This window comes from Punica granatum, chromosome 8 (assembly GCF_007655135.1).
Source record: "Punica granatum isolate Tunisia-2019 chromosome 8, ASM765513v2, whole genome shotgun sequence".
In the NCBI taxonomy this organism is placed as follows: domain Eukaryota; kingdom Viridiplantae; phylum Streptophyta; class Magnoliopsida; order Myrtales; family Lythraceae; genus Punica; species Punica granatum.
The window spans coordinates 18,831,348-18,850,300 of record NC_045134.1 but is presented as its reverse complement, the minus strand read 5'-3'; the positions used below and the strand labels follow the sequence as shown (position 1 = coordinate 18,850,300).

Sequence of the window (18,953 nt, the reverse complement as noted above, 5' to 3'; positions counted from 1 at the left end):
TTCTTCCATGTCGAGAGAGACTCCTTAACAGTCATAAATTTCCGTGCACAAGCAGCTATGTTAGCAAAGCTGTTGGGCGATGTAATAATCAAGCTCTTCACGAGGTCCCTGTTCCTTAGGCCTCTTTGGAAAGCTGCCACGTCCTCGCTTTATGTCATGCCTTCTACCTTAGTTGAGGCTTTAAAGAATCTGCCATACTAGTCGCGAAGGGAATCTTTTTCCCTTTGTTCTAGGGAAAAAATGAAAGACGCTCCTCTTCGCTTGGCGCATGCTCGCAAACCTCTCTAAGAATGACTCCTTCAATTGTTTAAAGCTCGCTATTGAGCCAGGTTATAGAGAGTGAAACCAATTCGCTGCATCACCAGTGTGAGTTTCTGGGAACATGAGGCATTGTGCTTGTTCTGAGACTCCTCTTTCCAAGAGAGAAGTTGTGTACTGACGAACATGGTTTACAAGGCCCGACTTCCCATCATATAGGATAACTTGAGGAGGAGTAAATTTAAGGACACTTTAGTGTGGAGGAACTCCCTAGAGAGGGGCAACTCAGAGTCTTCTTCGAGGGGCAGGAGCCCTGCTGTTGTCACTCTATGGCTCGCATGACTTTGGCTACCTGCTTAGCTACCATGGTCTAGATGTCTTTCGGAGAGAGCGCTATTACCAGTTCAAAGGGAATTGTGACCAGCGAAAGCATGTTGCTAGGCAGCTTTTCAGAGTCCCTTTGTTGGGAGATTTGGGCTAATGCTTAGAGGAGACAACATCATCCTCTTCTTGGTTCAGCCTCTGGTTAATCGTCACATGGTTCTCCGAGCTAGCCTGAGTGGCTTGAAGGGCTACATTTTCATGGATGATCACCTCCACTTTTGCTCAAACATCAAGTTCTAGTTGATCCATTCGGACCACATTTAGGTCATGCTTTGGCGGTGGTGAATCTTGACGAGCCGATTGTGCTGGGTTTCCCCTTACAACTCGCCGCGGAGGGTTGGGAGCCCCAGTGTCTGTGTGGTTTATCGCATCTTGTTGCGAGAGGTTTGGAGCCCTCCGAGACCTGTCGTTTCCGACTTGAGAGTTTGTCGCAATCCTGATTAGAACAATTGTTTCTTCTCAATTTGATGGAAAACAACCGATGTGATCACTGCTTGTGCCGTTTCAGTCAAGTCACGGACCTTCCAGCACTATTTTGTCTTTTCTGAGCATGTCATATTCATGTTGTACTCTAGTTCATTTATATCGTACTCCAATTCATAAACTCTTTTGACAGTTGACTGCACGTACGTACTGTCGGCTGATTTGCGTACTAAACTATATGATGCAATAGACAATATGCACATACAGTCCACTATCTGAAAGGTTTAGTTTTCGGAATACAACAAAAATGAATTAGAGTACGACACGAATACGACACGCTCAGAAAAGACAAAATAATGTTAGTGACTTGACTGAAAAATTTCACTTACTGGTATAAACACTCCTATACTTTCGTTATGTGAACAATAGGTATATTTGACCCAAAAAAAAAAAAAGCAATTGATATACCCAGTCAGTACTACTTCCTCCATAAAAATATACCCCCATTTTCTTACATGTTCATAAATCTAACCTCATGGGCAAACACTTGCTTCACTCACTCCGCATTTAGTATTGTAATCCCCGAAGATGTCTGCCTTTACTCCTCAGTCGACCTCGGGAATAATGATGCTGGCGTTGCTTTTGTATCCTCGTCAAGGTCTTGCCCTGGCCTCACCGAGCCAAGCCGAGTAAACCGCGGGGGCAGTGTTGTCCTAAATTTGAAAGTATAGGGTGCAAATTTGCAAGATTGTAAAATTCAGGACCGAATATGGCACAGGCTTAAAATTTCATGGTTCTCCTCCTCGACAAGAATGGGGGAAGAGTTTCATCGCCAATTCGCATATCGAGCTCCTCTTGTTGTGAAGGCCACTGAGCCTACAGCTTACCGATTCGATCCTTCCATGGCAATTGTTCTGGGCGAGTGTGCAAGAGAAGCGAATGTTTACCGTAATTGTTTGTTCGCCGATTTCTGGTTCACTTGTTGCTTTTGATTTGCTAGTTCAGCTCAATGAAATTCATGCGCTGCTGATGAGTTCATTGTGATTGATGTATGATGTATGAGGATCTTCAGCTAAGCTGTGCTTCAGACGGAAGACTGATTGGATTGTCCCGCCAAAGAGAGAGGACTTTCTTCGAGGTTTCGTTGATATGTGCTATAATTCCTCTGGCACCACAGTTTAATGGTATTCTTAAACTTGCGTTTTATTTTAGCAGCTAAGGTTGTAGATTTATAGCATTTATTAGCAAGAACAGAAGGAATTGGTGTAGTTGACGTATTGTTGATCCAGAGACTTTGCTGACGTCAATTCAAAACTTCTGTAGTATGTTTAGTATCCGGAAATTGTGATTTGATTTATGAGTTCTACTGTGGAAGTAATATGACCAACAGGTTGGGCTCGTCGATAATATGACAACATCAATGGTTTCGAGGCAAGGTTCAGTCCTAACTAGAGTAGAAAAAGGGGTGAGTAATTTGCAAGGAAAGCTCATTATTTCCTGAGTTGTTAGGCTTATGCCAAAGATATTTGATGGAGCACTAATAATGAGATTGGATCAAGGCAATAGTAGCAGGCTTGGTGCTAATAGTGAAATTTGGAAATCGGGATCAGTACGATGAAGCTTTACGCCCCCAGAAAACTTTCCTTATGCATAAATTAGTTATATTTGGGGAAGAACAATATTTCAGATTTTATTGCTAATTGTAGATGAACATTCATAAAATTGCTTGAAGTACAAATACTTATTTGATTTCTCCCAACAGAAAGTTTGGTTAGGTCCGCAGGAACATAATTAAATGTTCCTGTTTAATATGAAAATTCCATCCCTGAAACGTTTCTTCTCCATCAAACCGGACCCGGTCTATGAATAGACCTCAAGATGCATGTTACTGCCTCCTGCATAACTGATACTCCTTTATGCTATATATATATATATATATATATATATATATATATATAGAAAATAAGAGTTGCACTTTCTCTTTTAAGTGCTTTCATGAATTAAAGTATTATCACTTGCATACTGTTCTCTTGGTCCTACATTCCTCTGCTGTCTCACACTCAAGGCACCAAAAACTTGACCACCTCATTATTAGGAAAGATCCACTTTTCCACTGAAAGTGGCTGAGATCACTCGGTCACTTTCTCGTCGAGACAGAAGAGACTGCACAAGAATCTCAGCTTGTTTCTTTGTCAGCATACTCAGGTGGGAGACCCAACTCCTGGCCCCATTTGTTCACCCTAAGCCCTGCAGCAAATTGGCCATAATCTATCTATGCAGTGAAATATTCATTTTTCACTTAAAAAATATACCATATGTTGTCCTCTAGTCAATGCCCCATCAAATAGATCAACAAAAAATTGTGGGAGGATCCATTTAGTCATGATACGGAGAGAGTACTCGGATTCTTAAATGATCTTGCAGGTGCTCGTTTCAGGATCGGTCAGGTGGGAATCAATCATTGACTGTTATGCTTCACTGGACCTTGCAGTTGCTTATTTGAGCTTTTAGTTACATCTATGATCTTCGCGCACTGCTATTTACATCTGGGGCAAGAAAATAAATACTCTGTTTTGTCTCTTTAGATGATTTGTAGAGTTCTAGAATGAGCTTATTGGAATTTTGCTATATTTCACATAATATACTGCTGGTCTCTTTGAGATTGCTAAAAGTGGCAATGTTTTCTAAACACTGCTTAAGCAGCAACATCATGCAATCTTTCTTTTCAAATTAGAGGTCATCAAAATGGTAGCAAAGTGTGGGAACCCACTAAGATCAACGGCCATACATATGGCCTCACTTTTTTGCCTCCCCTGTTTCTGGTTGCTGCTCCCACCATCACTTTGTTACACTGCTTGATATTTTGACTATTCCCTTGTTCTGTCTGTGCATCTTATAAGTATAAAAGGTTGATATGTAATTAAATAGTGACTATACCCATTTCCTTTAGACGTTCAAAAATGAAAAAAACTCAGAATTTTAAACTGAAAGAAAGAGGAAGAAAAAAGACGAGATTAATCCTGAGAGACAAAAGGGGCCTTGTATCTGGCACTGATGTCAGCTGAGGTTTTTTGCTTATGGTCAATCTCTGTTGTCCTTGTATTAACTGATGCAATTTGCTGTGTGCTTTTGTTTTGCGTTGCCTGCATCACAATGTAAGCATATTAGCATATTCATGCATGTATCATAAGAGAAATATAGGTTCATAAAGTTGTAATTGTTGGTTTTCTTGCTTTAATGAACAAATGTCTAACGGATGCCGTGAATACATACATAGCTTATAGCATGGTTTCTTGAATGCCGGATCGTCCTTCAGCTTCAAAGGTTCCTTTCCAAATACCATCTCGCAACTCATGTCATCAAAATCTACAAATTATGAGGTAAACGGATCAGTTATTATTTTTCATATGAAACTTCATCTTGAGTTCTGGAAATATTTGATTCCAAGTGGACCTTTTGCTTCTCAGCAAAATGATTGGAAAGTGGAAACGCAAATTCAGTCTCAAACTCAATTCACATCCGTATGATGAAAGCTGAAATGCTAGCTTAGTTTATTCTGTATGTATGGTGGCTACAGAGGAATGAATGATTGGCTTCATGAAAACTGAAGAGTTCCTGGTCTTTTATCTCATTTAGTGGATACAAATTGCACTACTTTGGTAATATAATATACTTCGAACTTGCGGTCAAAGATCCAAGAATGAAACCCATTATTCAATACAAGCAATTTATGGAATTAAGTAGCATAATGCTAAAGTTTTCACCAGAGTTTTTTGCTTCCCAAGTGGTACATAAGTGGGCCCTCCACTTCTTATGATGAGCACTATCCTCCACATTATAGTGCAGGACCTATTACTCTTTGAAATGAAATTGATTTATGTATTAAAATTTTAATTGCCTCGAGTTGTTTTGTCCATGATTCAACGGGGCATAAAATGGTTTTGAGAGAAGTGGTTCCCTTGTTTTCTTCCTCTTTCAACTTACCCTTTTCGATATGTCTGTAGTACTGTACTGCAGACCCTACACCACCTTAGGGCAATAAGCTTTTTCCCAAGAAATTAGTTCACACATGATGGTTATAATGTCATTTTCTATTTGTGTGTTATTACTCTCGGTCTATACTCGTTCTTCTTAATCAAACAGCCGAGTTAATCCAAGCCTTTTTCGACGTTAATTGGACCTAGAATCGGATATCTGTATGTGCAAGTATATGAATGTATACTTACTGGGTACCATGTCGACAGGCATTCCTAGAGAGTCCTTGATGAAAGTTTGGGAGGGCACCTTACATAGATTAAGGCACATCCCCACGCAATTCGACTCTTCGAGAAATCTGCCATAGACTAGCTACTGTAAGTTCAGAAAACTAAATCGAATCATATGACGCAATACTAATGCAAAATTAGAGGATGATGATGGTGAGTGTGATGGTGATTTAATTATTGGGGGTGGATGAAAATGATCTCTCATCTGCCATCATGTCTGCAGAGAGAAAAAAAAAAAACCTCCCTGAAGCAGCACAATCATTGGAGCAGAGTGTTTTGTGGCGGTACTAAAGCGTCTTAGGTTGGTAAAACGTAAAAGTACTGTTGGATTTTTCCTCGGTGTTGGTTGCTCATGGAAAATGATACTTTGCTCATGGAAAATGATACTTTCCACTTCTTCTCCCCTCTTGAAAACAATTTTCATCACATCCGTTTTTTTCTCGTGTGAAGTTTTCCCAAAGCAGTTCGGCAATAATTCTCATTATCTCTTTTCTGCTTTCTTGAAAAAACAAGAATGTATAAAATCTGTTAGAACTAGATGTGAAATTTATCGTCAGAGCGTCATTTTATTTTTCGATTTTCGTTTTCATCGTTGTATGAATTGCATGGGTGGTGAGAATATGAAGCTTACCTGCATTTCTTGATGTGGACTACATTCCTTTCTTTCTTCCCATTGAACTCAGATTCCTTCACCTGAATTCACATAGGACAACCATGAGGTCTCATCTACTATATAATTTCACATAAATAGGTACTCGGTTTCTCCTCCACCGCAACCGAATCATCTTAAAGCCAAGTTTCCTGCTTGATGTGTACGAAGATGGTGTCCTGTCAACCATATTGTTGTGGGTTGTATGTATCTTTTCCATGTTGAATTAATACGTACCTATGATTTCTTTCTTGAGGATTGCTATGGCAGCAAGCAATGTGGGTGGGTCAGGAATGAAAACGTGGCATCTTTTCATCTATACATTTGTCTTTTGCTTTCTTGCGTTCTTTGGGTAATAATAGCTGAAAGTGGCATTTAGCGACGACAGACTGGTGGTGGAAAATTCTTATACATGCAAAGCCACTCGTGTTTTTTGATGCCCTCTTTCCTATCGGTGACGTTGGAAAAAGTTATGTGTACATGTTATATTTTGAAACAATAATAAGATTCAGCATAATTATCGGGACATGAGATGGGGATCTGCTCTCAACGTGAAATTTTCGTTAAAACTAGATGATTCATTCGTATAGGACGGAGCTTACAAGGGATTGACCGATTTAAAGATCCCTTCGGCCGGAGAATTAGAGAGATCTCCTTGTTGTGCAAGCTGGAGTACTAAATGGTCCCTTCGGCCGGCTTATTATGAAGGTTCAAGAAGTTTTATTATGAAGGTTTGAGAATATTTGGAATGTAATAATCAAATTTAGTAAATTATGTCATATCTCTCGTCGTCGTGTGCTATTTCTGTAAGTTGTACAAATTTGTTTTCCTTTTATATATGTATTTTTTTTCTTGCTGAATTAATTCAACCAGCGATTGAGGAAATTGGGAAATATTATACTATTATTCAATTAATAGCTCAATAAGAGGAGATATTTTAATGTTGTGGCCCAAGACACAGATTTGGACTTAATAGATTATTTTTGTTTCTTTTTATTTTTTATTTTTATTCTGGAAAAATTAACAGCTTAATAATCAACTCGGGAGGGAAGACGTGGCCATATTCGTACCTCGCAAGGTCCGACGAGCCACGCAAAAAAGACAGTGGTGAAGGCAGCAAAAAATTCTCTTGCCAATCCCGAGTTCGGCAGCACTGTCCTTATCTGCATGCACGGGTACCAATTCCCAAAAAATTATAATAAAAAGATAACAAGAAGAATACCATATATAAATATAATCACCATTTTTATTTTCGGTGAATACAATTATCAAGTTAATTTCATCAGCTTATGTTTTAATATGCATGACCTAGGAGAAAATTTCAAATGTTCTTAATCTCATAATAATGTCGGGGCCTAAAAATCAATAAGATTATTACTATTATTATAATTAAGAATAATTATAGCATTTACTTAAACGATTAACGCATATATTCCCTCTTTCTTCTCATTGTTCGTAATCTAATCGTTGAAAAATATCTCATGATTTACTGATATAGAGAGAGCTCCCCCTCACTTTTTTTCCCCTAAAATTTATATAAGATAACAAATACAATATATAATTACTGTATTGTTCCTTTTGAAAACCTATACTGAAATATTAAAAATTAATCAAATTTTTCCACCAAAAACAAGTTAATCATTTTTAAATGTCTTCCTAATAATACTCCTTAATCTTCGCATTTTTTCTATCGCTTCGCACAATCCCCTCCCACACGTCTATTCTGTTGAATCAATTCACGAACCTCTCAAAGTTATTAAATTAACACAAATTTCATGATCCAACGGTTTGAAGGGTACATCAATAATCCATAGCTAATTAATTGGACTGCAGAATCTTCCTTGTTTTTCTCTCATCTTTCACAACGCACAGTATGTAGATCCACTTGATCAATTTTTACTTTTCTCTTACTTCTCATGCATAGTTTCCCTTTTTTTATATAATTTAATGAATAGAATAACTTATTCGTCTATATATTTTTTTCCATTTAGTTGGTTTTAGTTTCATGAACAATGCAAAAATCAAAATGCGCAATCATTTTGCAGAACCAAAATGATTATGATGCAATCATTCATACTGGATCCTTCTTTTTATTTATTTATTTATTTTACATTATTAACTGGTTAGATCTACTGGTAGCGAAAGCTAAGATATATGCTCCAACAACTAATTAAAAAAAATTTCCTCGTACATCAGCAAAAAAAAATCCTCATAAATCCTTTCAAAGTAAATTTACAAAGGTAAATATTCTGACATCAAGCTCGTCATCTCATAAAAATACCTTTTCATCGAAATATACAATTATTATATAAATATATATATATATACTAGTTCGATATGTACAATTTCGCTTGCCCGTAGCCTCAACTCCTTTTATTTATCAAATATACGAAAGACATATTGAAATTGTTTAATGCGTTTTTAAGAAATGTTCATAGCGCTAACAGTTCTCGCAGTATATATATAATTAGCGACTGGCAACCTTTCGAGCCTATTAAAAACCACAAGATTCAGTATGAAGTCATTTGTTTCGGACATACGCATCAGGTTTTTTTCTTTTTTTTTTTGGCAACCAAGTCAATTTGTTGAAGATTAATAAAGAAAGAAGAGAAGACGAGGTTGACATGCTTGAGAGAGAAGATTAATTTGGTGCGTACCAAATTGAGGACGGTGCTAGGGAAGGCCTTCTGGAGGGCCAAGATGACCAGCTCCCGTTGCTGGATTGGGTTGAAGTTCTTGTAGACAGCCCTAGCTGCCTCCACCAAGCTCTCGTATCCTCTCTTCTCGTTCCTTATTCCTGCCAAAAAGTTCGCATGACGATTCCGTTTCACCCTCTTTTCATCCAAATAGTACTCGTAACTCGTAAGAATCGCATCATATGAAGAAAAAAGAAGAAGAAAAGAAGATAATGGAGATGGGAAGAAGGGCGAACCAACTGCGGCTTGGACACTCCGCGAGAGGTGGTTTGTGGCCAAAAGATCGAACCAGCTATCGTGATTAACCGTCCTGCTCAGCGTATTGTCAACAACCGCCTCACTTTTACTATTCCTGACATGATCTTCTGCTGGGTCAGCGACCAAAACTTTCTCCAAGACAAGTCTGTTTGCCGGTTGACTCGTGAGCACTGCAAAGACCCGAGACGGACTAGTTCGTCTTCGATAACAAGGAACCGCCGCCAGGGTCGTGAAATTTGGTCGTACGACAAACTCGCTTGGTAGAAGGAGAGTTGCTTCCATATTTCAGTTTCGGTACTGGTGGTGATGATCTTGAAAACAAGAAGGGTTTCATACATATATATATGTCAAAGGGTTGCAGGCAGATGAGAACTTCGGTTGGAGCGAAGTTCGATGTGGAGGAATCTTTCTTTCAGGCATAAGATCCTTAAGAGGGCTCTGTCCCTTTATTACAAGAAAAGATGCCTTTATGGTTTCATTTGTCGGAATTTGGAATTGCCTACCTTGTTAAATCTTTGTCGATAAAACTCTTAATCATAACAAAATACATACATATATATATATATAGATAGATAGATAGATAGATAGATAGAGAGAGAGAGAAAAGTGGGTGTTATGGAGACACGTCCACGCTTAATCGGTAAAATTAATGAGATTTATGTTCGATTTTCACGATAAAATTGCCTGTATTTCTTATTGAGATTACTAAATAACGAGCCACCCTTGTAATAAGAAATCAATAAATAAATGCATATATATATAATAAATTGAAAAAGACAAATATTCCCTTTTGGTTTGGGGTCCGGACAAATCGCATCATATTCTTTTATTTGGGACAATTAGCCATCATGTGGTTTGCTCCTTTAGAAATAGGGGGTTACAGCATTAATTTTTTTTCCATTTTCAATCCTCAATCTTTAGCCTTTTAATCATTTTGGTCCTAAATCTTTTTCTTTTATCATTCATATCCTCAACTTTTCATTTTGTTTCATTTTAGTCCTATAACGAAAAATCGAAGGGAGAGGTGGTCGGGGAAGCTATTAGGCGACCTCGAACACTCCACCAAGGGCGTTGGCACCCACAGAGGACGCTGGCGATCTCGGTGGAAGGGTCGGGGTCGTCGATTGGTAGGTCCGACCTCGAATCGACTGGGGACTCCGACAGAGGACGCCAGCATCCTCTGTGAGTGCCGGTGCCCTCAGTGGAGGGTTCGAGGTCGCCGATTGGCGGCCCCGACCCCCTCCCCTTTCGATTTTTCGTTATAGGACAAAAATGAAACAAAATAAAAAGTTAAGGATATGAATGATAAAAGAAAAAAATTTAGGACCAAAATAATTAAAAGGTTAAAGATTGAGGATTGAAAATGAAAAAAAATTAATGCCGTAACCCCCTATGTCTAACGGAGCAAACCACATGGGGACTAATTGTCCCAAATAAAATAATATAGTGCGATTTGTCTCGATCCCAAACGACAATGGGGGTTTTTGTCTTTTTTCCTATAATAAAAGAATACAAAAGAATGTCTTTAAGGCACTCGAACGCGAAAGAAAAATATAGCAAGTACAAGCTGTGTGTAGAAATTCTTTTACTCCTTACATGCAATATATGATTTTAGAAGTAGATACAACGCATTGTTAGAAGGAATTTTAGAACGAACTAGAGATTGCAAACTTATGCTGCAAACATGTTAATTTTAGAACCTTTTTTTTTGGCACAATAATTTTATTTTTCAATTTTTTGTCCTCGTGTTATTCTTCTAATCGAACTTATCCCCAGTCCTTTTACTGTACGACTGAATTTAATAGTCTAGTTTTTGTAATGAGTTTCGGTGCATGCCCTCATTTATTTAATATATATATATATATATATAAAGTTGTACCAATAATAAATGGAGCTGGAAATATAAGAGTAAAAAGCATCGAATGTACAAATTTTTTTACGAATATGATACTTTCGTACAAATATATATTTTTGTAACAATTAAGTACATAACGTTTTGAAAATGTTGCAACTAGTTACATTCCGTCAATTGGACACTGACGGCATTAGTGGTTTCCAACATAGCACTACACGTGTCTTATAAGTGTTTGACGTGGCAAATAATACTATAAAAAATTCATTTAGTAAATTTGAGTTAATTATAAAATCAAATAAAACATTAAAAAAATAAAAACAAAAATGATCTCTCTTGTCTCTCTCCTCTCTCTCCTCTCTCTCTATTCTCTCTCTCCTTCATCTCTGCAAACGCCAACCGAAGGTAAAGGTAGGGCTGGTAATATTTCACACGACACGATAACACGACACGGAGTCAAACGGGTTTAGGTTGGACGTTTTTTATAATCGGTCTAAACGAATCAAACCCATTTAAACACAGTTAATAAGCATGTCTTACCAGGTTGAACCCGTATAACCCGATTATACACGATTAAACATATTTTATTTATATATGTTTAATCGTGTTACTATAATCGTGTAACCCATTAACCCGTTTATGTATCTGGATTTACCAAAATATCATTATGTAACCCTAAGTTCCTAAGTACCTAACCTAATTTTCTTTCCTTTCTTTCACCCAATCCAACATAGCACAACCGCACTTCCACTTCTACTTCTACTTCTCTATTACCCTCCCTCAAATCTCATCTGCGATTTGATTTCTTTCTTCTTATCCATCAATGGCGAAGTTCCACTTCTCCACTCTCATTGCTCTCATTTTCATGCACCTCGCATTGTCCGCAGATCCGCCTCAGATCTCGCCCTCCCTTGCTTCCAAGCTCGCCGCCGACTCCACTCCCACCATTTCCCCTTCGAAGCCCACCGCTTCGCCGGCTCCCGCTCCTACCAATGAGCCTCACGGCTCAATCTCATCATCGCAGTCGCTGCCTCCCTCGAATGCGGCTCCCGCCTCTTCCCCGTCCACATCCCCCTCCCCTCCATCTCAATCTCTGTGTTAACATGTAAACATGTCGTGTTAACGTGTTTGGGTAAACGAGTTAATCGAATAAAAAAGTTGTGTTAATGTGTCCGGGTAACCGGATTGATCGGATAAACAAGTCGTGTTAACTTGTTCGGATAATGGTTATAATCGTGTCGTGTATTTGTATACCTATTATGACACGTTTCGATAAACAAGTTTAAACATGTCTAAACGGGATAACACGAATATAAACGTCTCGTGTACGGGTTTCCAAAACCTAACCCGTTTAATAATCGTGTTGTGTACGGGTTACGATTTCGATAACACGAATCCGTTTGGACACGACACGTATAAACACAACACGACATGAATTGTCACCCTAGGTACCTAGGTAAAGGGGTGGGGAACACCCGCTGGCAACCCCCGTCAACGGAGCACCCGCTGTCCGCTCTCTCTCTCTCTCTTCATCTTTGTCTCTCCCGTCTCTCTCTGAATATTATCACCCACACAGGTCAGCCCCATGTATCATAGCAGAGAGCAGAGATCCAGGAGGGCAGAGGCTCGTAAGAGCACTCAGAACCCCAGATTTCCGAGCTCGTGAAAAGTCTGAGATACAAAGGGGAAGGTTCCGACATGTCTAAGACCGGCAAGCAGGTATGAGATCATCGGAGCTGCTGTCCCTCCTCCCTCCATGGCAGCTGCTGTTACTCTTCCTTTCTCTTACCCCTCTCATTTTTTTAATTTAGTTTTTTTTATATATATATTTTTCTTCCCCTGCCCAGTCGCCAGCGGGGGTCGAGGACCTGGGTTTCTTCCTAGATCGATTATGGGGAGAAAACCAGATCTCTCAAGTTCTAGGTTTCTTCCCAGAACTCCCGATCAAGAGTTCTGAGGAGAAGCCCAGAACTCTCGGTCTGGGTGAAGGTGCACCATCGGGGATCCCCCCACCCCCACCCCCCGATCAAGCTGAGTCCGCCGGTGACTTGGTCGAGGGTGGGGTTGTTCGTGGCCCCAACACACCGGTGGGTTGGGTCGTCGGCAATGGCGCCTCCTCTCCCGATTCAGTCGATATATTAACGGTAAAAAAGAGAAAAAAACAGAGGGAGAAGGAGAAGGAGAAAAGGGGCTCCGATGAGCTTCCCATCACGAGCTTCCGACGATTGACAAATAGCCGGAGACACCGACGGTCGATCATGAGGAGGGAGAGGGGCAGAGGAAAAGGGTGACAGAGGGAAGAGGATAGGGTAGAAGGAGGGAGCGAAAGGAGGTTTTTATTTTTTATTTTTTGTAAATTATCTATTTTATTTTAATTGAAACTGAGTGTGAGTTCTTTACTCTACATTTGTGCCACGTGGAATAATATTTGATACCTGCGATGCCACTTCATAAAAATGTTGATGGCATCAATGAAAACTGACATGATGTAGTTAATTGCAATATTTTCATACGTTTTGTACTCAATTGTTACCAAAAAAGAAAAAAAAATTATACCAAAGTGTTATATTCGTAAAAGGTTTTGTATCCCCGGCGCTTTTTACTCAATAGTATAAAATCATAAAAGTAAATATTTAAATAATATTCAAGATTAAAAAGTAAAGTACTATCGTAAAGAAAATAAGAACTATCATGATATTTGTGTATGAATTAAATGCAAATAAATAGCGAGGCAATTATAAATATTTTCTAAATAGTATAAGGTAATAAATGTAAACGTCTAAATAATATTCAAGATTAAAAAAAATATTATATTAAATAAAATAAGTACTATCTTAATGATATATGTGCATGAGTTAAATACAAATAAATAGAGATGCAATTATAAATATATATATATATATAATTATATCATTTTAATTAAACAATTATAAAAAAAATATCAGTCATAAATCTACATATTTATATATATAAACTTCATGCTTACTCTATTAAATTAGATTACAATGACAAATTTATATTGATTAAGAATCTATTTCTCAAAATATATTATAATTTTTAATTGATATATATAATATTAAATAAAATAATATTAATATTATAACTATCATTTTGAATTGTCTTTAATTTATTATCAGTGTTATCAGAACCGGACTGGATGATGAACCGGAAGGGGTACGGGGGCATGGGTTTATGGGTCCAACCGGGGGTTCGATGGGTCGGACCGCACGTTTATTTAAAATAAAATAAATATTCATATTATTAAAAAAATTATGATAATTAAGATAAAAGTATGATGATTTTAAAGAAATATAACAATATTATAAGAAAGTATTTATATTTAATATTTCTTACTTCAAAATAAATATTTTTATTTTAATAAGTACTTAAAAGTATAGTTAAACGAACAAAAAAGTGGTGGTGGCTTGGTTGGTAGTATGCTAATATGAGAAGTAAGAGGTCATGAGTTCAAATCCTTACACAACCAACCAATTTTTACATTAAATAGGAAACCCATAAAAACCCATAGAACCGGCCGGTTTAATGGAATTTTGCTTAAAATCGGCCGGTTCAATGGGTCCGACGGTTTAAAACTGCCATTTCGGTTTTTAGGCAAACCGGACCGGACATGGTGCCGGTTCCCAATCCGACCGGTCGAACCGGCCGGTCCGGTCCGGTTCTGATAACAATGTTTATTATCACTAACATTTGAACAATTTTCCTTTAGAAAGCTATCATTTATTAAACATTTTAACTGGGATGTCAAATTTTTAAAATTATCATTAAAAATAAACACTCTAGCTAAAACGTGCTCGTCGCACGGGCAAAAAGCTAGTTTTATCTAAATCAGATAGCCAACTTTTCTAGACCATTAGATTTATGAATAATTTATTTTGGTGCTTTCGTTTTAACTATATTTTCCTCTTTATTTTGGGTCTATTAATTTTCTATTGCGTTTTCAGTCGATTTCCTTTTCATAGCACATTTTTTTATTCATTCACATCAAAATATTCTGTTTTATTTGCAGCCTCAAATTCGGTTCATATAACCTCTTTTCTTTATGATCCACATAGTTGTATTTTTTTATTATATTCCTTCGTGTTTATTATAGGATATAACGAATTACATCAGATAATACAAGATTATATATTTGTCTCAAATATGATACATTATTTCAAAATTATCTGAGAATGCCCAAATCTTTTTCCCCAATTTTAACCCATCATTAATTTTCCATCCCAAGTGACAGATGGTCCAAGATAACTCATATTTGAAACCCAAATAAATCTATTATATATTTTAACTTAAAAATTAAAAAAAATATTTTAAAAAAAGAAAAAGGTGAGGTGGCAGCTAAGGAGGCCACCACCCTTGATAATTAGCCAAAGATTGAGATCCCAATTGAGGGTAGTGGCCTAGCCGACGGCCACTACCCTAGGAAATGATTTTGCTGACAACTTCTAGATTCACCACCACCTCATCCCGCAGGATGGAAGGCCATCAACCTCAAATTAAGATCTCGAAAGTCTCAATCCTATACCAAAGAATTATGTTCCAAATATCTTTACGATTATAGAGGGTGATGGCCTCACTGGCGACCAGTAACGTAGTGAATGACGTCTTTGATGACTTTTGGACTGGTTAGTATACTCATTCCCTAGGCTGGTAGTCGTCAGCGAGGTCCCACCACCGCCTAGAAGCACCCGGCCCCCAACAAGGCGGGTCGGGTTGATTTTTTTTAATTAAATATACAATAATAATAATAATAATAATATATTATTATTATTATTATTATTATTATTATTATTATTATTTGGATTTTAGGTATGTGCCATGTTTTGGATGAAAAAATCGACATTGGGTAAGAATTGGAACCAAAAGTAAACTATAGGCATTATTAGGTAATTTTGAAACGATGTGCTAGATTTAAAACGAACCTGAAACCTTGTGTTGTAAGGTATAATTTGCAAATCTTTTTTTTTGTTATTGTAGGGTATTTTAGGCTTCACCTGACTAATCTCTACAGTCCCGTACGTAGGCCCGTGTGCGCACATAATAGGGTAAACTAGTCAAAGGCTGTACAAGCTAGCCCAAGTGATTTTGAATGTGGAATCAGGTGAATGCATGTGCTCCTCTTAACCACTAGGCTAAATTCATTGGGTTTAATTCTTTATATTCTTGCCAATTTAGTCCAAATGTTAACTTTTTCGTTAATGCACTTTTAGTCAATTAATTTTTTTATTGGAACTATTTTCAAAATTAATAAAAAAAAAGAAAGGAAAAAAAGGGGAAATTGTTATAGTGCGTTTGGTTTTAGAGTTTAGTTGAGTTGAGTTTTGATTTTAATTGGTTTGTAATGATTGTGATGTTAAATTATGAGAAAAAGTGTAAAAAAGTAATGAATAGTTGAAAAAAAGAAATGATTGTATTGTTGAATTGTGGAAAAAAATAATGAATAGTTGAGAGAATTTATTATTAAAAATTAAATTGAATGGTTAAAAAAATTGAAGAAAAATGAAAAAGTAATAATTTTGTTACTGACTTTTGTTGTGTAGTAAGTAGAGTTAAAGTTAGAGTTAAAATCTTAAAATGAGATTGCGAAATCAAACGTGCCACGTTGGAGTCGCCAATGACCTGGCGGAAATTGCTCCTTTTAATGAGAAAGTTAACATTCAAATTAAAGTAACAAAAATATGAACGGTTGGGAATAGAAATAACAAAAGAAAAAAAATTATGACGAAAATGCCAAAAAATGAGATGGTAATTACAATAGTGATAATCCTATTATCAAGTATCGAATCCAAAACTTCTTAATTACCAGGCGAGAGGGCTTGCGTTACCATACTGCACTTTTTTTGTTTTATGTTCAAACTTTTTTTATTATGTATGTATGCGCTTGTTAGGAGTCCATGACACCTTATGTCGTATATCAAACACTAGCAAGCCACAATTAAGTAAAACTTTCAAGTAATAGTGGACACTTTCAATTTTTTTGGTCCGGCGACGCACGGAGCGGGTACTTATGCCAAAAGCACTCCGGTGGCCCCAAAGAGTTTCGAACTCAGGATCGGGTGGATACTTAAGCTCCTCTTTAACCATTAGGCCAAACCCCTTGGGGTTACCATGGTCCTAAAACAATGAAAGTAATATTCTAATAGCACTGATAATTTTACTTGATATCGAATCTGAAATCTCTTAGTTATCAAACGAGGACGTGCGCCACTGCGCTTTCCCTCTTACTTTTTTGTTTTTTTGAGGTATCAAGATCAATAAAGTAGTCATAAAATTGTCTAACTATACAATAACTGAGTAAAAAGGGTATTTGGAATCTCTTCCATAATTAAACTCCTTTTCATTATCATATAAAGATCCCATATATGCTTTCTAAATAATTCTAGATAAGAGGGGAAAGAAGAATGTTGCTAATGGTAAGTTATCTGCATGAATTAAGAACGCGATATACAGGCTTAGATAAGAACGTCATATAAAAAGCTGAGAGAGTAATTTGAGGGGTCTATCTACATTAGTTAGAATCGTTAATATGTTAGTAAAGAGTACTTTAATCCTTGCAGAAAAAGATGAGGTGTATTAGCTTAAGAAGGGACGAAAATAATCGCGGTTATAGCTAGAAATCTGCACGCGCCCAAGTATTTTCATGTCAGTTGGTTGAGAATCATTTCAGTGATCTTTCGTTGGGCCTTCCATCTCCGAGCCACGGATGGATCTGCACAACTCCACTCATATTTGCCTCTTCTGGGATAGTCCCAGCCACACAGGTGGGCGTAAATTTTAACCATAAGAATTCCCGTATACGAAATCAAGTTCTGAGACTGAAAATTGAAACATAGCACTTTGAAAGATATATACCTAATATGAACCCAAATATGCATTGTCCCATGACTTACCTCCATCGGTCATCTTCTTCTGTTTTTAGGCAGCAGGCTGTCCAACCGAGCATCGGAATAACTACTGCTCCCACTGCAGCAGCTGCAATGTCAATAGGCCATCTTACGAACATCTTCCTTAGTTCATTTGAATTTCATGTTCCGTGGAACACGGGATATACACCTGCAACAAATTATCAGAGAGTTCACTTATAAAAAAACCGACATAGTATCTACACAAGAAACATTCAGATGCATGCAAAAAAAGAATTCCATCAAACATCATGATCAACTGATGTCAAGGGTACTGAACATAATACAACGGACCACATCTCCACTGCACCAGAAAATGCCGCTTTGGACAGCTTTGCCAATGCTTATATCAATCAAAACTATATGATCCGCTTAAAGCGAAATGAAGTAAGCCATTCCCCATAACAAATAAGCCTACTATAACTCCATTCACTTAGCAGAGAACAAAGTAGCAATTGTCAAATGTAGTTCCCAACAGCAAATCTATTGGCCAATCCCTGCCGCACCTCCTTGGGGCAGCGTTAGCAATGGGAGGGCCTGCTGCTGTTGTGCTGGTAATCGGCTATGGCGACGACGAAGATTTCTTCCAAGCAGAGGTTAGAGAGTGTGAAAGAAGCGTTCGTTCTTTAAGAAGTTATGGTTTAGGTGACTTTGTAATTGATGCACAAGGATGAGGGCAAAATTGGTAATTGGAAATTATATTAGCTTAGGGTAAACAAACTCAACATGCTCTGGGATAAGATTTTTTATTTTTTTCTTATAAGTCCGAAAGGAGATACCTTTAATTTTTAACCTTTGACCCTTTTATCATCTTTGACTAAATCTTTTTTTTTTGTCAATTTTGTCCTCAAAGTTTCGTTTTTAGTCCTACTTATTTTTTTTTGTCAAAAAAGTCATTTTCCGTTAAAAATCATTTTTAATAAAATTACATAATTCTCCAAATAATAAAATTTAAATTAAGAACAAAAGGAAGAGAAAAATGGAACAGCAAATCGAAATGGGAGATCGGCCAGTGGAGGGGGTGGCAAGGGCCCTCACTGGCAACCATCCACCGTCCTGTCGTCGGGATTCCTATGAACATGGATGTATTTGCCAATCAAAAATTACGGGAGGAGAAGTCCTTATTGATCCTCTATAGCATGAAGTAAAAAGTAAAACCCGTTATTTTTTATTCACACCCGTTTTTCACACCTAGTATAGTTGCAGATCCCGTGACCCACGTGGTACTTTATTAAACTCAATTGGTCAAAT

General features: G+C 37.4%; 2 protein-coding genes across 3 annotated transcripts; one reads left to right on the top strand and one right to left on the bottom strand.

Annotated features, from left to right (window-relative positions):
* Positions 1–3,745: 3,745 nt before the first annotated feature.
* On the bottom strand, positions 3,746–9,440 carry LOC116189615 (beta-carotene isomerase D27, chloroplastic). 2 transcript variants are annotated; one of them, XM_031519344.1, is made up of 7 exons: positions 8,912–9,437; positions 8,637–8,776; positions 7,050–7,142; positions 5,962–6,023; positions 5,292–5,398; positions 4,339–4,431; positions 3,746–4,208 (listed from the first exon to the last, which is right to left on the bottom strand). In XM_031519344.1, the coding sequence occupies exons 1-7, from the start codon at positions 9,213–9,215 to the stop codon at positions 4,168–4,170; spliced, it is 840 nt and encodes a 279-aa protein (XP_031375204.1). In that variant the 5' UTR covers positions 9,216–9,437; the 3' UTR covers positions 3,746–4,167. The 2 variants fall into 2 exon arrangements, with proteins under 2 accessions (XP_031375204.1, XP_031375205.1); XM_031519345.1 differs by lacking the exons at positions 3,746–4,208; positions 4,339–4,431; positions 5,292–5,398 and adding an exon at positions 5,580–5,829 and having other exon boundaries at positions 8,912–9,440.
* Positions 9,441–12,248: 2,808 nt separating this feature from the next.
* LOC116187161 lies at positions 12,249–13,270 on the top strand. Its single transcript, XM_031515766.1, has 2 exons — positions 12,249–12,504; positions 12,633–13,270. Exons 1-2 carry the CDS (start codon positions 12,484–12,486, stop codon positions 13,074–13,076), a joined length of 465 nt encoding a protein of 154 aa, XP_031371626.1. The 5' UTR covers positions 12,249–12,483; the 3' UTR covers positions 13,077–13,270.
* The last annotated feature ends 5,683 nt before the right edge of the window (positions 13,271–18,953 follow it).

Excerpts from the sequence above, each read along its gene's own strand:
- LOC116189615 (XM_031519344.1), bottom strand. The coding sequence starts at position 9,215 with ATGGAAGCAACTCTCCTTCTACCAAGCGAGTTTGTCGTACGACCAAAT. Across the intron at positions 7,143-8,636 it reads CTAGCACCGTCCTCAATTTG|ATAAGGACAGTGCTGCCGAA; the intron begins GTACGCACCAAA and ends CCGTGCATGCAG. Across the intron at positions 4,209-4,338 it reads GAAACCATGCTATAAGCTAT|GCAACGCAAAACAAAAGCAC; the intron begins GTATGTATTCAC and ends ATTGTGATGCAG.
- LOC116187161 (XM_031515766.1), top strand. The coding sequence starts at position 12,484 with ATGTCTAAGACCGGCAAGCAG. Across the intron at positions 12,505-12,632 it reads TGTCTAAGACCGGCAAGCAG|TCGCCAGCGGGGGTCGAGGA; the intron begins GTATGAGATCAT and ends TCCCCTGCCCAG.